Genomic DNA, 21,695 nt, shown 5'->3' with positions numbered 1-21,695 from the left:
TGGGCACTCTGGTTTCCTCCATCCTTTAAAGACATGCTGGTAAGTTAATTGGCTCCTGTCTAAATTGGCCCTAGTGCATGTGACCTTAGATTGTAAGCTCCTGGAGGACAGGGACTGATGTGTATGAATAGTATTATAAAGTGCTGCATAAATTGACAATGCTATACAAAAACCTGTAATTAAAAAAATATGAAATAGATACTGATAGCAGGATCAGGGTGAAGTTTGGGTGGTCTTATGTTTAAATTAAGATTCAGTTTTGACTCATTTTAAGTATACATTAGTGAGCTGTGATGTGGATAAATGTAAGCATACTTAGGCCCCTTTCCCATGGAGGCGGATGCGTTTTGCTCAGCAGAGTATCTGTCTGATGACCCCCTGCTGAGCAAAGCAGAGCTGGCGAATGACAAGTCCCTGTCCACTCTGCTGATGCAGAACAGTCACAGACCAGCCTATTCTGCTCTATGGGCAGTCGGATGTAAATGGACTGGATGTGCATTTACACCTGACTGCCCTCCAATCTGATCCACCCACATGGAGGGGAACGGATCCCCTTCAGTTTGCTTTTGCTGGATCAGATTAGAGGCAGATAAGTATAAACGGACACAAATCTGTTTACATTCGCTGCTCCATAGAGGAGGAATGAAACGTCCGATCAGGTCCGCCTGAAAAACAGACAGGTGGACCTGATTGGGCCACTCGTGTGAAAGGGGTCTTACATAAAACCAATCAATTCCATCTAGAATTAGCATGGCTGTGCTTTCTCTCTTGAGGCCAGAGGTGTACATCGTATTTCAAAACGATCTTTATTCAAAACAAATATTTCAATTTGGTACATGCACTACTGTGTTGAATCCTGCTCTAGCCTTTTATTTTGTAGGATGCAAAAAAAAAACGTGAGGATGGGCTGTATAGCACGTGTGCATTTGCATGTATGTACTTAGATTGTAAGCTCCAAGGAGCAGGGCCCATCTAACCCTCTTATATTGAACTGTATTGTCTCCTGTTATATTGTAAAGCGCTGAGCAAACTGTTGGCACTATATAAATCCTGTATCATAATAATGTATGCGTACACATGCTTAAAAATTCTTCTAGCTTTATTGTAATAAGGGGAGTGTGGCGTATGCATGTATTACAGCGCAAATACGTAACCATACAAATACTAACTGGCAATGAGATTTCTGTAATTTTTTTAATACTGATTTATACTCAGTGCATGTTTGCACACCTGGGTGAACAGCCATCTTGAAAAAGATGGTCTGCATTTACATCAGTTAAATATAAAAAAAAAAACTTTATGCTTAAAAATGCTGCATTTTTAGGCAGCAATGTACTAGAGATCTAAAACTAGTTTGCTTTTCCATGCACCAAAATACAAACTATACACTGATCTGCCATACAAGTATGACCACTGACAGGTAAAGTGAACAATATTGATTATCTCATTTCAATGGCACCTAAAAGTGAGTGGAATATATTAGGCAACAAGTGAACATTTTGTTCCTGAAGTTGATGTGTTGAAAGCAGTGAAAATGGGCAAGCCTAAGGATTTGAGTGACTTTAACAAGGGCCAAATTGTAATGGCTAGATGACTGGGTCAGAGCAACTCAAAAGAAGGAAAACCGGTGAACAAGCAACAGAGTCTTGGGCGGTCAAGGCTCAATGATGTACCTGGGGAGCAAACACTGGCCCTTGAAATCCGATCGAACAGAAGGGCTACTGTGCTTCACTTTGCTGAAAGACATATTGCTGGTTTCAACAGGTGTCAGAACACAGTGCATTGCAGTTTGTTGGCTGTGGGGTTGTGTAGCCACAAACCAGTCAGGGTGCCCATGCTGACCTGTGTCCACAAACAAAAGCACCTACAATGGGCATGTGAGCATCAGAACTGGACCGCAGGTGCTCTAGTCTGATGAATTCAAGACCTTTGTTGGATCGGAGCTGTTTTGGCAGCAAAAGGGAACTTACTCAATATTAGGTGGGAGGTGATAAGGCTATTGCTACTAATCAGTGTGTGTGTGTGTGTGTATATATATATATATATATATATATATATATATATATATATATACACACACACACAGTTGTGTTCAAAATAATAGCAGTCAGACATCACTAACCTGATCAATCACTGTTTTTTGTAGAAATATTTCTACATGGCAAATAATTTACTAGCAGGTGTAGTAGAGTAACAGAAATCCAACAGTCATGACATGCATGCTGCTGATTCTGTGTAATTGAATCACTAATTGAAAGGGGCATGTTCAAAATAATTGCAGTGTGGAGTTCTATTAGTGAGGTCATTCATTCTTTGAAAAACAGGTGGCAAATATTGCCCTTATTTAAGGAAGGAAGGCAGCAAATGTTGTACATGTTAGTTACAGTGCATTTCTCTCTGAAATTCTGAGGAAAATGGGTCATTCCAGACATTGTTCAGAAGAACAGCGTACCTTGATTAAAAAGTTGATTGGAGAGGGGAAAACATATAAAGAAGTGCAGAAAATTATAGGCTGCTCAGCTAAAATGATCGCAAATGCTTTAAAATGTCAACCAAAACCTGAAAGACGTGGAAGAAAGCGAAAAACTACTATTCGAATGGATAGAAGAATAGCCTAGCCAAAATGGCAAGGACTCAGCCAACAATCAGCTCCAGGAAAATCAAAGAAGGTCTAAAGTTACCTGTGAGTACTGTTACAATTAGAAGACGCCTATGTGAAGCCAAGCTATCTGCAAGAAGCCCCTGCAAAGTCCCACTGTTAAAAAAACGACGTGCTGAAGAGGTTACAATTTGCCAAAGAGCACATTGACTGGCCTAAAGAGAAATGGCACAACATTTTGTGGACTGATGAAAGTAAGATTGTTCTTTTTGGGTCTAGTGGCCGGAGACAGTTTGTCAGACGACCCCCAAACACTGAATTCAAGCCACAGTACACTGAAGACAGTGAAGCATGGTTGCGCAAGCATCATGATATGGGGATGTTTCTCATACTACAGTGTTGGGCCTATTTATCTCATACCAGGGATCATGGATCAGTTTGAATACATCAGAATACTTGAATAGGTCATGCTGCCTTATGCTGAAGAGGAAATGCCCTTGAAATGGGTGTTCCAACAAGACAACGACCCCAAACACAGCAGTAAACGTGCAACATCTTGGTTCCAGACCAACAAGATTGATGTTATGGACTGGCCAGCCCAATCCCCTGATCTTAATCCAATAGAAAACGTGTGGGGTGACATCAAAAATGCAGTTTCTGAGGCAAACCCAAGAAATAGAGAAGAACTGTGGAATGTAGTCCAATCATCCTGGGCTGGAATACCTGTTCACAGGTGCCAGAAGTTGGTTGACTCCATGGAACACAGATGTACAGCAGTTCTCAGAAACAGTGCTTATACAACTAAATGTTAATTAAGTGATTCAAAGGAAAGCAAAATCTTGAAACATTTTTCAGTTTATATAGTGAATGTTTGAGTTTGTAAAGAAGAATACAAACACTGCTATTTTTTTGAACAGTCTAATAATCACTTTTCATCAATTTTTTTTAGAGGAACAACACAAATTTGATATATTTTTCTTCATGTTTTGATTTGGAATAGAATGTGTAGTGTTGCCAATGCATTTGTGTGTATGGAAATAAAAGCTATTAGAAGGATTTTGAACTTTATTCACTTTTTTCAACACACTGCTATTATTTTGAACACAACTGTGTGTGCATATATATATATATATATATATATATATACATATATACATACACATACCTCAAAAAATTAAGGAGCACTTTGAAAACACATCCAGTCTCAAAGGGGAAAAAAAAATCTCATGCTGGATATGGACTGGGTACTGTGTTAGGAACGTGAGGATGCCCCATCGTTTAATGGAAATGAAAATTATCAACCTACAGAGGACTGAATTCAAAGACACCCCGAAAATCAAAGTGAAAAAATGATGCAGCAGGCTAGTCCATTTTGCAGAAATTTAATTGCAGCAACTCAAAATGGTACTCAGTAGTTTGTATGGCCCCCAAGTGCTTGTATGCATGCCTGATGTCTGGGCATACTCCTAATGAGACAACTGATGGTGTCCCGGGGTATTTCCTCCCAGATCTGGATCAGGGCATCAGAGAGCTCCTGGACAGTCTAAAGAGCAAACTGACAGCGTCAGATGGTCCAAAACATGATATCCCAGAGGTGTTCTGTTGGATTTAGGTCAGGCTAGCATGGGGGCCATTTAATGATATCAATTCCTTCATCCGGCAGGAACTGCCTGCATACTGCACATGAGGCCGAGCATTGTCGTGTACCAAGAGGAACCCAGAACCCACTGCACGAGCGTACGGTCTGACAATGGGTCCAGGGATTTCATTCCATTACCTAATGGCAGTCAGGGTGCCATTGTCTACCTTGTAGAGGTCTGTGCATCCCTCCATGGATATGCCTCCCAAAGACCATCAATGACCCACCACCAAACTGGTCGTGCTGAATGATGTTGCAGGCAACAAAAGGTTTTCCACGGTTTCTCCAGACCCTTTCATGTCTGTCACATGTGCTCAGGGTGCACCTGCTCTCATCTGTGAAAAGCACAGGGCGCCAGTGGCGGATCTGCCAATTCTGGTGTTCAATGGCAAATGCCAATCCAGCTCTATGGTGCTGGGCAGTGAGCACAGGGCCCACCAGAAGATGTTAGGCCCTCAGGCCACGCACATGAAGTCTGTTTCTGATTATTTGGTCAGAGACATTCACACTAGTGGCCTGCTGGAGGTCATTTTGTAGGGCTCTGGCAGTGCTCATCCTGTTCCTCCTCACACCAAGGAGCAGATACCGGTCCTGCTGATGGGTTAAGGACCTTCTACAGCCCTGTCCAGCTATCCTAGAGTAACTGCCTGTCTCCTGGAATCACCTCCATGCTCTTGAGACTCTTGTGCTGGGAGACAAAGCAAACCTTCTGGCAATGGCACGTATTGATGTGCTATCCTGAAGAAGTTGGACTGCCTGTGCAACCTCTGTAAGATCCAGGTATCACCTTAGGCTACCAGTAGTGACGCTGACCCTGCAAAAAAGAGGAGTAGGGGAAACAAAAGGTCAGTGGCCTCCATCTGTAAAACCATTCCTGTTTTGGGGGGTTGCCTAATTGTTGCCCATCTAGTTCACCTGTTGTTAATTTCATTAACATCAAAGCAGCTGAAACTGATTAACAACCCCTCTCTGCTATTTAACTGACCAGAAATAAATTGGGTTAAAATGAAATCATGAATATAGTTTTAACAAGATTTTGTCTAAATTTGGGACTCCTCAAAATAGCTGCCTCTTGCAGATGTGACAGCAGAAGACACTCATGTTCACTCTTTGAAAATTGTTTTCTCATTTTTTGTGGCTTTGGTTTTGCAGGCCTGCTCTTGTCAGATGAATCCTTTTTGATGGTCTAAGACAGTGTTTCTCAACCTTTTTTTAGTCAAGGCATCCTTTACAATTCTGCACAATCTTAAGGCAAACCATTCTAAAATGTAAAATACTAAACTATTATTTTTACATAATACAGCAACATCCACACATGTAAAATACCCAACATTAGAGGTGTTTCATTCTTCCACAGAAAATACAGCTTTGCACACTGGCCATTATTCCAATGTTTCTCTTCTCCCTCTGTTTCTCTCCCTCACTTAGCTAATGTGACCCCAGTGCTGATGGAGAGGAGCAAATAAGGATGCTGTGCAGGTGCCCGATGTTATCTTATCAACTCATTGGATGTTAGGATCTTGGCGGCTGGAAGGTTGTGATGGTGCACAATGAAAACCTGTGGCTTTGTTCAACTAAAAGTCAGGTTTCATCCATCCGTTGTCTTGTATATCATTTTTTTGGGCAATTTTTAGGCATTTTGACAAGGCACCCCTAAAGAAACCTGAAGGAAATCAGGGTGCTGAGGCCTAAGAAACTGCACCCAATGATATCTTGGCTTTCTTTGTAATTTCTCTAAAGGAAAAGCCTAAAGGTTCTATTGTTCTGTCTTTCTTTTTTAGATGGATTTTCTTTTCATTATGAGAGAAATTACTACTTTCTGCAATGCAATATTATCCAAATAATGTTTCAGAGGGTATAGTAGCATAGGCTCCCAGGTATTTCTTTCATACAAATTCTGGGTTTATTAGTAAGGAATTTTCCCATGCATACAATCTCAGTACAGCCAGAAACAGGCAACATTCAATACAAAACTCTGAATGGATAATGATCAGTATTTTTATGACCGGGTTTAAAAAAAAGAGACATTTTTTTCAAACTTGATTTTAATGCTTTTAAGTAGCAGCAATTTATTTAAGATGACATTAAATCTCTAAACAGTTCTCATGGCTTACAAAACTGACTCCTTGGATTGCTTTCCCCAAGGATTTGCTGACTTTACTGTACAAATCAATCTAGAACAGGCACCTCACATAGAAGAGGGATACAAATATATGCATATTTATTTCAAGATATGTATACAAATGTACATGTTACAAGGTTGAAATCTTATTATAGATGTGTCTGGAAAAGAAAAAAAAAATAGGCCTCAGTTGTATTGGGCCGCAATGTATATCCCAGTGCCTTCGGCTTAGACATTACATATCGGAAAAAATCTGGAGGTGGCATAGGAAGGAATATATATATATATACACACACACACATTTTTTTCCCTCAGTTTTTGAGTAGTAAAGGATCAGAATGCCAACCAGGCTTTACTGCTACACAGGGATCCTCTAAAGAGATTTATTCTCAACATGCTGACAAAGTTTCACCAGGCAGGAAGCAAGGGGAAATTTCCAACAGTAACACAGAAGTTTTCTTCTTTTTTTTTTTTTTTTTTAATATATAGTAGGAGTAGGAAAAGGCTAGAATTCCTGTTATATTTTTATCTCCCTTTTTTCCTGCCTGGTGAAACTGTTGGCAGCAGGACAGAAAAAGATAAGAAATCTTCCTGACTGAGCACCAGATAGCAGTAAAACTAACTTACAGGAATTCTAATCCTTCAACTGTATAATATATGTATGAAGAACCAGGAGAGTCACCAATCCAAAAGTAAATGTAAAATTGACACAAGATTAACGGGTAAGCTAGGACGACTCATCGGTAATAAATAAATACCACAGTTTCTTACAAAATATAGCATTAAATATCCAAACAAGAGGGTTTACAGTCAATATTAATCACATATCATACATTCACAAACAGAAAACCCTCTCAACATATTGATGTCATAGGTTACACTGTCAATGCGCTTCGTGGTCAGAAGTCGCTTCCTCAGAAGAAGCGGCTTCTGACCACAAAACACGTTGGCAGTTGACTGTAAACCCAAATTGACAGTATACCCTCCTGTTTGAGTATTTAATGCTATATTTTGTAAGAAATGGTGATATTTCAGAAACTTAAACCTATTACTGATGAGTCATTCTAGATTACCCGTTAATCTTGTGTCCATTTTTTAAATCTAATTTTTTTCCTATTCCTCCAAACCTGGAAAAAATGTTTTTGACCTGGCATATATAGATCACAATATCCTCAAGCCTATCTAGTTTGTGCTATAAGTGGAATGAATTATGAGACATGAGGCTATTAGGAATGTGGGTCCTGAATAAAAGGTAATTTAAAGATCAGAGCAGCTTTCTTTGGTCTGTCAGACTGGATCTAGGATGTCTTAATTTCAATACAAGTGCACAAGGACATGTAATGTCTATTATGGGGAGTAAAATGTTCTGTACATGTGCAAATTTTCTCGTTAGAGGTATACGCTTCAAGTACATTCTATATCCAGTTCTTTATTACACAGATTAACAACATCAAGACAAACATGAATAAAATGGCTGGTTGCATCCCCAACATTAAGTAGTATTTATAGAGTTAGACATAGACATGTTTTAGACCAAATATAGATGTATACACACAGATTACAATGCTGGCCTGGATTAAAGCAAGCCCTCAACCCTGGGCACATATATATCCCCCTGTCCTGAGGAATGATACCAATAGGAGGTGCTGCTGAGGAATAGAAATAAAATCCTTTTTATCATGTAAAACACTATGCCCCATTGTGCTTATATCTCCCATTCCACAGACAGGCCGATGGCTGCCTGAATCACCTGGGAGAGTGACTTGATATTTTTTATTCAATAAACATTCTTCACACTTATGAAAATGGTATTATCAGAATTTCTGCTTCAGCTAAAATTTCAGACACTAAGTGAGCCTAATGGCTTTCGGCACCAGTCCACCTCTAAACTTCCTACTGGTGGTCACGGTAACTTAGAAGATGCTTCATTGTTTACAGAAGGCAACTAAGCCGGTAGGACTCTTACAGTAAGTGCTATGGGGTTGAGAAGGTGCGATTTTCATGACATCAGAACACGCAAGTCTACATGTGATACAGATGTAAAAAGACTCCTCGTCATTGTGCCACATTCAATAGATGTCTGGGAGGCTTGTATAGTTCCTGTCCCAGTACTTTCCAGAATACAGCCAGTCCTGTGCGTTGTTGTAGGGGTTAGGGCCTTGGTGGAACCACCTGTTGAAAGTAAATTGAGGCATGTACTATGGAAAAGCAATGCACATGTATACAAATATACATAATCTCCACTTTCTATAGAAAAACATGCATTTTTAGGCTCCATGCACACTGGATTAAAAAACGCTGTTCCTAGAGGAGTTTAGCGTTTTGCCTGTAGAAGCAACTAAAGTTATGCTATGTGTCCATGCACATTAGGTAATCTAGAGGCATTTTTAAGCTCAGAGCTTAGAGGCTGAGAAAAAAAAAAAAAACAACCTGTTTTGCATTTTTGAGAGCATTTTTCTTGCAGAAAAAAACACTAAACTCTCCCTAACACTGCTAAACACTCCTAAATGCTAGTACAAATAAACCCTCAAGATTAGTGGGGTTTTTTGCTGCCAAGAGCACTGGCGTTTTTTTTGAGCCAGTGTGCATGGAGACTTATCCTGTTAAATTTCAGTCCACACAAAATTGGTATTTTTGATTTTGGCCAGATACTAGCTGTTTACACAACTGAGTGGCTTCTTTTATCTCTCAGGGATCCCAGGTATCTGATCTCTGTCAGTTTCCAGATCTGCTCATCTGAAGCCATTATGGAGTGTCTTATGGTTTTTAATTAATTTTAGAATATTAATAATGCAGAAGGAGAAATAAAACTTCATAGTGCAGGGAAGCAGAAACAGGAACATTGCCTGGGAGGGATACAAGAATTAGACAACAACCCAACTAAGCACCGTTTACCGAAAACTGAAATACACGTTGGAATACCAAATTTAACAATTCTTTGCACACCATGACTATTGGTAACTAAATTCAAATAACAGCAGAGGAAAACAATGATGACCAAATTCAAAAAAAGAAAGATGGAAGATAGCAAACACATAATTGTAGGCTCTGAGGTGAGGTGTCATTGTTCTTGTTGCTCAATGACGCAATGGGGCTGATTTACTAAAACTGGAGAGTGCAGAATCTGGTGCAGATGTGCATTGTAGCCAATCAGCTTCTAATTCCAGCTTGATCAATTTTTTTTTCTCTCCATTTATACTTTCCTAGCAGGTGTCGCCCATACGCTCTAAGTGTGAGGACTCAGCAATCACATGACTGCTGATCGTGGAGTTCGTACCGCCGCTGTGAGCAAAGAGCTTTGGCTGTACTTCTCCTTTAAGCTTTGACAATAAAACCTGGAAGCTGATTGGTTTCTATGCAGAGCTCAGATTTTGCACTCTCCAGTTTTAGTAAATCAAACCTAATGGCTTGTATGAGCTTCTGTACAAACACTGCTCTAGAGTCTCTGGTGGTTACTGGTGACTAGTGGACTTTAAAGACATAAGCCCAGGCACAAACATATCTGTATTTTCTAATAGTAGAACTTGGCAGGTTTATATATATAACCATGTTGCTTTTTAAAGATGGAAGAGCTGCTAATATGGAAATGAGCTGATCTCTTGAATGAGACAACCAGCCATTATTGTCTGTGCTCTGCTGCCAGATTATAGAGTTAGTGTGACCCATGTTTAATTTGCACCCATTTCCTCCATAGACAGCTAAAACAGTCTAAGGAAGAGCAGTGACCAGAGAAACATGTTCCGATTTTTACCTTTTTATTATTCCGCATATGCATGACTTTTAGAGGCATAGAAACACATGAAAAATTAAGACTTCACAGATTCGGTTCCTGTGTTTCTGAATTTCAGATTGTTCATCATAACTATTATAGAAAGCAAAATTGTTCTCCAGCCATAGCAAACAAAAAAAGATGAAGTATTTACTGGAGCAACCTATAGCAACCAATTACTTTTCTTGTTACTAAAGCTAGATCAATCAGAGACTGATTATGAATGGTTACTATGGGTTAAGAACTGTGTTTCAATTTAAGTCTCTTTTATCAAGCTTGCTGGAGCTTTAGAGGATACTGGAGGTTTCTGCATGCTCATCTATAATGCATGGAGCCCTACAATATTATATATTTAAAGCATTATGGCTGACAGCTTGGCTACATAACAATGCCAGTAAACAAACATGGATAACAATGATGTAATCGTGTCTTCTTCAACTATAGGCCAGAAACAAATGCAACAAATTTAGAAGTAGAAATGTTTGTTCCATTTAATAACCCTGACCTTATGTACAGAAACATAAACTGAAATGTTGATACCTACCTGGTTTTCCAGTCTTCATCAGACTTGGAACGATTCTTACGTGCTGCTCTCTGCTTCTCTTCCAGCCTCTTCTTTTCCTCACTTGCAGTATCTTTAAAGAAAAAGAATTGATGTATTGAATATATGAATATATATATATGAATTGATGATTAACACCTACTCTCCTCTCCTTTAGGCGCACCCTGAAAACCCATCTCTTCAGGGAAGCCTACCCCACCCCCTGCTAACTTGCCGACCTCCTCCACTCTTCCTACCACTCCATCCCCCACAGCTATCTCCTCCTGTGCCACCATCCCCTCCCTCCTAGATTGTAAGCTTGAAAGAGCAGGGCCCTCGATCCCCTCATGTTTTGCATTGTATTGGTATTGTTCTGTCACATGTTCTGTCCCCCTTTGTAATGTACAGCGCTGAGCGAACTATTGGCGCTTTATAAATACTGTATAATAATAATAATAATAATGTTATAAAGAATTAACAGTAAAAAAAACAAAACCTTTTGCTACCAGAACATTGGCAGTCAAAATAATTCAACATGGAATATTTCCAATATTTCCAATATGGCAAACAAAAAAGCCAGTGCACCAGTGTGGAGTTGAAATGGAGGAATTAGGCCACATCCCTGCTACATTTTGTGGTTTCAGTTTTGTATAGACCAGAGAAGAATTAATATTTCTATTAGGGTTTTGTTTCTGTCTACAAAACCAGTTGTTGCTTTAGTACCTACAAACACAATGTTCATCTAATGATTTCCTGCTGAACTGGCTGAAATTTGAGCCATTGGTGTTTCTGTTGGCACCACCCTACTTGACAAAAGTTGATTGAAAAATCAGCTGAGCCTGGCATATATCAGATGCAGTCACCGTTTGGGTATTATGACAGTCGAGAGTGCCGTTGTTGTCTGCAGGGGTGGCAGGTGAGGTTCTAATTTAAATCCATGTGAGCATGGCTAGCCTAAGCTGGTGCAGATTGGTGCCGATAGTCTATAGACAAATATAAGGATTCATTCAAACAGACGTACAGCGTTCAAAGCCTGCACCGCCAGTTTGGCTACGGTTGTATCCATTGTACAGATGCAGTACTTCACAGGTTGGTTACAGGCATCCCTCAGGCATGTTATTTAAAAGGAACTTTGCAATTTTAATGTTTCCCTAAATTGCTGTTACCTGCAAAGTGGAAATTAAACATTTTTTCTTTTATGTTTGCGTTGGTGCATGTTCCCTAGGGCAGTACCCACCCTATCTTGCCTATTAGCATAGAAAATGACAAACTGTTTTTACCATTTGGCTCCCATTGACTTCAGTGAGGTTCAGATTTGGAACCCAAGCTTTAGTCATGTTCTGCAAAACTGTCTCAAACTGAGCCCAGGTATATTTGGCTCATCCCTAGTCAGCAATGACAGCCTCTGTATAAATCTCATGGTAGGTTCATTTTAAAAGTGAAGGCTTCAGGGCTAAAACATTAATCCTATTTAGTGAGTGACAGATCTGACACAAGCATGCAGGACAACAGACTTCTTAGACTTCACTGACTGCATGCTTAGTTTGGATTAGTTACTCACCAGTTAGGAAGTTAGAATCAATGTGACCACCTTGAAGTTTGCACTCAGGAAAAAGCAAGACAGTAGAGGCAGATCTCATACAGGTCTCTATACATACCAGTTTACTTTATGATCAATTTTGTTTAGTCTACTGTCTTAAGTTTTGTTAAGCATTTACCTATATCCCCATTTTCCATTGCACTAATATCAGGCCGTAGTCTGCAGTCTGTCTTTGGAATGATGCTTTCCATGCCCTTTTCTGTCTCATTCAAGGCCATAGCAAAGAGAGTGAAGTTGTACATCTAAAACCACAAACAGTAAAAAGAACAGATTTTTATACATGTAATCAATATACTTCACAACCTACTAATCAAGCAATATATTATCACACAGCATTCGGAAAATACATGTTCTCATAGAGAGCACTTGGGGACAATTGTCAAAGTTGTCAGAAACACAGAAGAAACATAGGGATTGATTGACTAAAACTGGAGAGTGCAAAATCTGGTCTAGTTGTGCGTGGTAGACAGTCAGATTCTAACTTCAGTAGTAGAATCTACTATAAATGTATGAAAACTTTGTTTTCTTGCACAGTTTGTAATTATGTAGCTAGCCATATTTGTTCATTATATGTGTTTAGCCTAGGCTTAGCTTCCCAGGAGCAAAGGTTTTTTTTTTAATTAATGCCAAGAAAGTTGTACTTATATTTTTTTTTTTACTCACAATAGTAATAATGTGCTTTAATAATATTAGTAAGTACTCTACAGGTGCAGTTGAAGTGTAAACTTTGACAACAGATCCATTTAAGGCCAGTCTTTCCATAAAGGTACTTTAGTTATATGTGAAGCTCGGTGGGCTGATTCCGTCTCTGTATATACCTTAGGTGCTCTAACAGCAAGGTCTTCACCTTTCCCACTGCTTCGAGCTCCTCCTACTGCATTGCCCATTACAAAAAATAACTAAAAATTCCAGTAGGGAGAATGAGAACACCTTGCTACTGGCCACATCAATTGTGCAGACCCAGGAACCCAAGTGCAAAGAACTTACCAATACAGACCCCTATAAATAGAAGAAATCTAGTTTAAATCTCCAACATTTATCACAAATTGATTCATCAGTTTTGAGTGAGCTGACCATTTAAATTATTTTACCCTATCCGGTAACGGTTTTTAGTTGAATTCTCTATTAGGCTCCATACACACTTGGCATTTTAATAATGCTCTAACGTTAGCTGTGTAAAGTCACGTTAAAAGCGTGAGTTTTTCAGTGTTTTTGCTTTAGCGTTTAGCCGTGTTTTTTCGCGTTTGCATTTAGCCTTTAGTTTTTTAGCAAAAAAATTTTTTTCCCACAAAAAAAATCCAAAAATGCCAGTTTGAAGCGTTTTTCAGCGTTAGAGCATTTTTACAGCCAAAAAAAACGCCTCTAGAAACCCACTAGTCCTGGGGGCTTTTTTCCAGTCAAAAAACGCCCCTGCCAAAAAACACGCTGAATACAGACTATGTGTGCATGGACACATAGGATAACATGCGGGGGTTTACTGGCTGTAGAAAAATGCCAAAAGCCAAAAACAGCCGCTGTAAAAACATCCAGTGTGCATGAGGACTTATAGCATTTCAGAATTGCACAAGTATTGCGAGCTACTGTGCTGTAGTAACTGCTCAAATGTACGTGTATATGTTATTTTGTGCTTTACAACATTTACAGATTGCAACAGAAAGCATATGGATGGTAACCTGTGTAGAGTTGGGGGGTCGAGGTGCTATTCGCCACAACAAAGTGCTCCCTGGAATAACCTGTACACTCTCGGAATCTGGTAGTGGCATTTCATCAGGCTCCTCTGCACTTGCAGTCTAAAACATGTAGATGGGAAGTAAGGGTAGATTCAATTAATGCAGATTGTAAATATAAAAGCTAGTGAGCGCGCTAAAAATATAATGAAAGCAGTTAATGCACAATGGTAAACCAAAAATACCAAATAAATAGTAATGTAAACAGGGGTGCAGCGCTAAAAACTCAGTAAATATAAAAATAAAAAATCTCCAATAAATAGTTCATATATAAATGATTAAAAAACAGTTCAGAAAGTAACTCTTATGCTCTTGTTATTTCTGGAACCGGTGTCCGTGCAGTGATATAGTAAGTAATGCGCACTCACCGGACGCGCATATAAAATGCGCCTTTAAATCAATATTCCAGATGTAATCAATATTTGGTCAGGAACTAGGTGGTCTTCCCTCTAAGGGGTGATAGGTCGTCAGACAGGAACCTTAGGGGCTTTATGAGTGATCCACGCCCGCCAGAGTTCCCTTTAAGGGGTTAAACTGGTATTTCTCCCTGGGTGGCAGATTCCTTCTATGGATACAGGGGTCCATCCTGAAGCAGTTTTATCTGAGAATTGAAGACTCCCCCCAGGGGGTTAAAACAAAGGTACGCCCATAGTGTAGTAGGGTTTAAAAACATTTAATGAGGCAAGTAATAAATGAATTAAAATTGATGCATCAAATGTTGTTGGAAATATATAAAAAACAGATGTTCCCTGTATTAGGGACTGACCATCTGACATTAAAGATGGCCACCGGAGCTCCACGTTGCTCCAGCGGCATGACGTCAGGGCGTGATATGGCTCCTCCTGATGCGTATCGTGCTCAAGCACGTCTTCAGAGGGGGGTCGCCACTCCTGAAGGGAGTTTTCAATTCTCAGATAAAACTGTTTCAGAACGTGATTTTGCATTCCCGGGTAGGGGGCGCGCGCCTACCAGCGCTGCCATTAGTGGCTGTCAATCACTGGGTCCCAGCCGATGATTGATGAGCATCTCCGACGGGGAGAACTGTTTGTAAACAAAACAGTTCTCCCTGTCAGCTTGTGCACACTGCTTTGGATGGCCATTCAAAGCAGCGTGCTTACAGTGAAGCACACGGACACAGATACAAGTAAAACAGCACACAGTTAACCCTTTGATCGCCCCTCATGTTAACCCCTTCCTGTCCAGTGCCATTAGTACAGTGTCAGTGCTTTTTTTTTTAGCATTGATCACTGTATTGGTGTCACTGGGGATGTCAGTGAGACCAAGTGTCAGAAGGCCCGCAGCAGTCCCGCTATAAGATCGCCACCATTACTAGTAAAAGAAAAAAAATATCCCAGTATATATACAGCCATTTGTAAACGCTATAACTTTCACGTAAACCAATTAATTTACACATATTGGAATTTTTTTAGCAAAGACATGTAGCAGAATACATTTAGGCCTAAATTTATGATGAAATTTGATTTTTACAATTTTTTTACTGGACACGTTTAATAGCAAAAAGTAAAAAATATTGTTTTTTTTTTCTCAAAATTGTCGGTCATTTTTTCTTTATAGAGCAAAAAAAAAGGACGTAAATATTATTTGGGTGCAGCGTTACATGACCTCGCAACTGTTAAAGTAATGCGGTGCCGTAAGGCAAAAAATGGCCTGGTCAGGAAGGGGGGTAAATCCTCTGGAGGGCAAGTAGTTAAATAAAGACCTACAACAAGATTGCACAAGCTGTCAACTAAACATGCTCTATGAATGGCTATTTGTTGATTTCTCTTCAGTGCATTAATATCTGCAGACAACAGCTTGAAAATTCTCACAGGTTTTCATATAAAGACCATGAACAGGACTGGCAATTTCACTCATTGCAGCAGATGGACCTTCCATATCCTTTAATGAAGTTAGTTGCTAATCTTTGAACATCCGCTGAAACCTTCAATTCAGATCCTACTGGAGCTCCCAGATGACAAGAAATGATATTACGCTTAAAATTATATGTGTACTAGTGAGCTTTGAACTGACTGAAGTTTTCTTTCACCAAGTTCCAATGGTACATAAAGCATATTGAGAAGGAATACAGATGCAGCCATACCATATATTCCACATATCTACATAGGCTAGCCATAGACAGATTAAAATTCATTGCGTTCAGCAGCGACTGACTGAACTTTGATCAGTGTCTGACAGTCCCTTCTTGACAGAAGACAATTGTTTGATCGATTTCTGTTGAAGGAACATGTTGGAAAAATATTATTGCTCAGCGGCTGCAGCCAGTGATCAATGTATTCTGACATCTGTGCGACTGTCAGAATACAATGTACAGGTGGAAGGATTCCTCCATTCACTTTGTTAGTTTCTTTGTTTAGCCAAACTAACAAATGTCTCCATTTACACATACAGTGTATGGCCAGCCATAGAATAGATAACAAAAGGCACATGATGCATAACATTATTTAGGAATATTAGATGACTGCATAATTATCATGGGGAGATCAGTACACTAAAAATACTGATTACGTAAACAATATTTGCTTCACCTTGGTCAAATTTTTCTTTTCTTCACCATATTTCTTGTCGTTTTTTTTAAACGTGTCAAATGTAGCTGGATCAATACAAAAGAGACACTCTGTCCACTTTCCATAGAGAGCGCACAGCTTCTTTTTACTGCATGAAGAATGTAAACCACAAGAGCTAAATATATATATATCAGTCAGATTCAAGGACAAACAGTGGGAGCGCCTGTATATGCTCAACACATTTAGACATTATACAGCAATTTAATTTTTGGTTGATATTCTGTCTCTATCATTTAAAATACACCTATGATAAAAATGATAGACCCTTCATTTCTTAGTAAACTGGCAAACTTACAGAATCTGCAGGGGATCAAATAATTATTTTCCCCACTGTATCTATGGGCCATCCACAGCACGTTTAAAAGAGAGTCCGGTATGATTTTAAGCCCAATTCAGGTGTGATTTTCAATGTCCTTCACTGAGAAATTGCACCTGAACTGCTGAACAAAGTCACACCGCAGGGGGATGAAACTGCGCCCTCAAAACTCACATACGCGTACCCAGGTTAAATGAGCTATTACACAATTCCTGGTTGACCTCTGTAACTGCAGGCACTGTAGAGCAATTACATCTTCAAAATACTGTAGAAGCACATGCAGATGGGTGTTCTTGTCAAACGCAGTTTTTTTTTTCTATTCAAATGCAGATACGTGCATTTGAATGGAAAACACTGCATTGCACCTGCAATCTGAACACATGCTACATTCAAAGAAATGCAGCACAACGAAAAACAAAAATGCAGCGTCTGAACTGCAATGTGTTCTGCTTCAGTAAAGTCAATGGTAATTTGCTGGTTTGACTTCCAAATGTACATCAAATGCTGGGAAACAATGCCTGTATGTAAGAGCACCAAATTGTTTTTTTCAGGAGCTCAGCTCCCTCTGCTCCCCCTCCTGTAGCTTTAGGGCTCATTCATACTACACGCTCAAGAAAATGATACATTTCTTGTGTAAGCTGGTGTATGTGCTGTACAGAATTTAGAGGGAGGTGTCTTGAGTTTTTACAAAGCAAAGCTCTGTTTTTTTCCCTTAACTTTATCACAAAATGAACTGCTGTTCAGGGCAGAAAGATGGAGACATACTCTGTGTAACGGAACCGGACCCCAGACCACACTTGGGTATATTCCGTTATACCGCAGCTTCCCTGTCCGAACACAAATCCACGAAACACACCCTTGAAATCCCTCAGGAAATAGACAGCACCCGACTCTTCTTAAAACAGGAAGTCAACTCCTTTATTTTTACACAAACAACAAGTTTTATACACAGGGTGGGGAAACACAATCAGGAACAGGAAACACATCATCAGCCTGCCCCATCAGTGGGAAGGGCTACAGGAAACACATCATCATCAGCCCGCCCCATCAGTGGGAAGGGCTACAGCACATGGCAAAGGACAATGGACAGCCACTTGGCGGTGAACAAAGGACAACACACCAATACACAATACTAGGACATTCACATCCCGTACCCCTTAACAGGCACAGGGTGAATTAAACATAATGAGGGGAACATGAGCTGACACAGACGTCCCCCCACCCACAAAATTCACTTCCGTCACACTCTGCACCTGTATTCTAATGTGAACAGGACACACAGAAAACTATTATTTCTGTGAGCCATTGCACATGTGCAAAAAAGCAAGTCTCCACAAAGTTTGAATGAGCCATTAGAGCTCCTACTGTGCATGGCTCAGGATGAATGACTCCACAGTTCAGACAGCTACTGAAGTCAGTGGGGTTTGTTTTAAAACGAATTTACTGCTTATTGAGGATATTTAAATAGTTGACAGCCCATAGTTTGGCCACAGGTTTGCCATCAATGCGTGGAGGGGGAAGGCTCTCTTTAGTTATTCAGGTCTAGTTAAAGCACAGAGGAGAGAGCCTTTAGGCAGCAAAGAGACAATTTGCTGACTGCAAGTGGTAAATGTGTACTAAATATATGCCGAATTTCAGAAAAGTAAAAAAGGATTAACTATATAAATATTTATTTAGTAATAAAAATAATGTAAAAAAGTGATGCTCTACACTCCAGTAAACACAATCTGTGAACATACCTTTTATCTTGGATGTATCCTTCCACTTTGTGCAATTCTTTCCCAAACAGACCACAAGGTTTAAAATTTAAAATGCACTTATCACCAGTTCTGAAAACAAATTGATAAATGAATATCCATTCATCTTGAGTATTAGAGGGCATGGGGATAATAGTCCAAACGACTTACTTGTGATTAGTGATTTCCATATTACCATACTGCTCAATCCACAGTTTGCCAACAATGATATTATGTACACAGCAAGTTGGGTTTGTCCAGGTATAGGATTCATTGTGCCTAAGACAAAGAAACAGGATTAGAGTAATAATATTTCAAAGGAACACCTTAGCCACCTCTATGGAATTTCTGTAGGTTTTCTAATCTGTTCTAGTCCCCGATTTCGATATACGTAGTGTTTACATTTTTTTTGTCTAACCCCTGTAAATGCATTGTGTATAAGGTTTAACAACTCGGTGCTTCATAAACCAGAAGATAATAGCTACATTAATCAAGTATTTTTAAGATATGCATATGAAAGTAATCAGAAAACTGTAAATACTTTTATTGCCGTGCTAATGTTTTACAAACTTTATTTTGATGTATGGATTATTACATATGCTGGCTCTTCTTTTTGCTTACTTGCTACATTGGCATATCCTTTGCCAACATTCAGTCCCCGGTCACGTCAGTGCAACTTGTTATGCAATTTGATAGTTTCAAATCGCATGACAAGTCGCACCCTATTGTTCGCAATGGAAGCGGTCAAATCGCAACAATTTTGCAAGTACTTCATGCACTGCTTTTTAGAAGCTCAGGTGTGACTTGCATGAAGTTGTACAGATGTCTTCCAAGTCGCACCTAAAGTCAGACTGACATCCAACATTGAAATTGTGCAAATTCAAGTGAAATCACATGATTTCAAAGTCAGATTATGAGTGATTGAACCCTCAGGGGTGAGCAGACAGAGTACAGGAGGTGGTTGCCTTGGAACTAAATTGCTGGAATGTGGTGGAGGGATCTGAGGCCGCATTTCTACCTTGTCTGTTCTGTCACTGGAATCTTTCTCTTGTTAATTCTATGGGGTCTATTTATACTCTATTTCACAGGAAATCCATACAACTTTCACCTAGGATTCACACATTTTTCTAATTGAAAAAAAAAAAAGTGTGAATACTGGATAACACAGAAAAGTGTGAATCTTGCTTGAAAACATTTATACAGCTTTTTCACTTTTATCATTCTTTCCCCTACTATTAAACAAACTTCGATTACCTTCATGATCTAGCTTGGGGATCATGTCGTTGTAAAAAAGCCAATAAATAAAATACTTTCTGCCAAGACAGGAAATTGCAGTAAATCTCAGCAATAGAGACACAGGAAAAAAAAAAAACCCGTTAGTAGAATGAGGAAGGGTTAGAACTGACATTGACTTTCCTGACTGTCCTCGTCTTCTTGTCACTTGCACCCCTCATTGCTTGTATGAGCATAGATACAAGAAATTATGTAAAATCTCCCCAATGGGGTCACAAAAAAACAAAAAAAACCTAAAAGAAACTTTAAAGCAACATTCGCACCAGCAATTAGGGTGGGTGCTAATTGTAGCAGCAGGAATAGTTGTGTCCAGCGTCCTGTCATTGTAGTAAAGGAGACGGCAGTCGCACTTAGCAGCTGAGAGTTGCAGCAAGAATCTCAATCGCCAGTGTTAGTGTGGCCTAACCCCTTGGCTTGCATGAAGCAGGCTGAAGGTCATTCAACCCAAGAGAGAGGGTAATTATTGTAATGAGAGCTACTTTTGATCAAAAATGCTGCAGGACAGATTTTCTTTTTTACTGAAGATAGCGTTGAAGCCTTAAATAATTAGACAACACATTATTCCTGAAAAACTGAAAGAGCTTGGTGGAAAATTGTCAGATGAACCGTGGTTGCATCCAATAACATACAGGCAATATTTGACTATTCTTACAGCTGCCGCAGCCTGTCAGCGTACAATAGCCCAACCGGGGGATTTGTCCATCCATGCTACATAACATGGTGGAATAATCTGTCCATGTTCGTCCAGCCTGAAGGCTGAATGTAAAAAAAAAAAGCTATCTGTGTATGGCAGAGTTTTCTCAACCAGGATGTCATTGAATCCCAGGGTTCCCCTGAAGGCTGTGTAGAAATGGAAAACCTAGTTACTCCTGCACCTGGGGTTGGACTCAATGTCATTGGGACCACATTTCGAAATTCTTGGGATATGCACACCTTTCTGCCCTCAAAGGACCGGGGGAGTCCAAAGTACTGAATAGAGAAAAACAAACAGAGGGCGCACCGGCCTAGTGCTTTATCTTAAAAATATGTTTAATGAATGTAAATAATAAGTATTGTACTCACAAATAGTCAATAAATAAAAGACATTATAAAGGAACATCTCTGTCCAATTCACACTGCGTGTCTGTCTGTAGTGAGAACTCTGGACAGCCAAAAGGCTGATGCATTTCAAGGACTAGCCTCTTCCTCAGAGCCAACTGACTAGATGTCTGTCCCTCTCTTATATATGCTCACTAATGAATCCTCAATGGTTACATGTGGGCCGTCTTTACGGCCCACAGAAGCGGGGAGTAATGTGATAGAAAATGCAAACATGATAAATGCAATGTGGCTAAAATGTATAAATATATGTAGAAGACATCAAAATACATCGAAAGCAAACATCATTATCTGGATGGGTGAAACCGATAAAATATATTATATTATATATGGTGTACATGAACAACCATGAAAGATACCAATAATGGTATATATACTCTATTTTTGAAATGTAATATGACATCTCTTCTATAAATGATAAAGTAGAATTGTTTTGTTTTTCTCTATTCCCGAGGGCTGAACGAAAAAAAAAAAAAAAAAAAAAAAAAAGCTATCAGCGTATGGCAGAGTGTCTCAACCAGAATTTCATGAAACCCCAGGGAATTTCGTGAAGGAATCCAGAGCTTGCTAGGGGGTTCCTTGAGCAATGAGCAGTTCTGCCTCTCAGATAAGTTTCCACCGACACCATTGATCATTTTAGCTATCTATAAGGGGTCATTCTTCCCATTGA

The 21,695-nt window shown here is 39.5% G+C and overlaps 1 protein-coding gene across 7 annotated transcripts in view; it reads right to left on the bottom strand.

Annotated features, from left to right (window-relative positions):
- Positions 1 to 6,277: 6,277 nt before the first annotated feature.
- The window catches only part of OSBPL1A (oxysterol binding protein like 1A), a 163,092-nt gene continuing 147,674 nt past the window's right edge, over positions 6,278 to 21,695 (bottom strand). For all 7 annotated transcript variants that reach the window (XM_089675721.1, XM_089675722.1, XM_089675723.1 and 4 more), the window contains 7 exons: positions 18,806 to 18,913; positions 18,638 to 18,727; positions 16,544 to 16,670; positions 13,944 to 14,060; positions 12,389 to 12,512; positions 10,674 to 10,764; positions 6,278 to 8,532 (listed from right to left, as the gene is read on the bottom strand). In XM_089675721.1, coding sequence (XP_089531847.1) covers positions 8,430 to 8,532; positions 10,674 to 10,764; positions 12,389 to 12,512; positions 13,944 to 14,060; positions 16,544 to 16,670; positions 18,638 to 18,727; positions 18,806 to 18,913 — 760 coding nt within the window. In that variant the 3' untranslated portion in view covers positions 6,278 to 8,429. The remainder of the gene's footprint in view (positions 8,533 to 10,673; positions 10,765 to 12,388; positions 12,513 to 13,943; positions 14,061 to 16,543; positions 16,671 to 18,637; positions 18,728 to 18,805; positions 18,914 to 21,695) is intronic.

This window comes from Staurois parvus, unplaced genomic scaffold (genome assembly GCF_062004578.1).
Source record: "Staurois parvus isolate SC_StPar_1 unplaced genomic scaffold, SC_StPar_1.0 ptg000157l, whole genome shotgun sequence".
In the NCBI taxonomy this organism is placed as follows: Eukaryota; Metazoa; Chordata; class Amphibia; order Anura; family Ranidae; genus Staurois; species Staurois parvus.
Note: the sequence above shows the minus strand (reverse complement) of the source record. Positions and strands in the feature narration are given on the sequence as shown.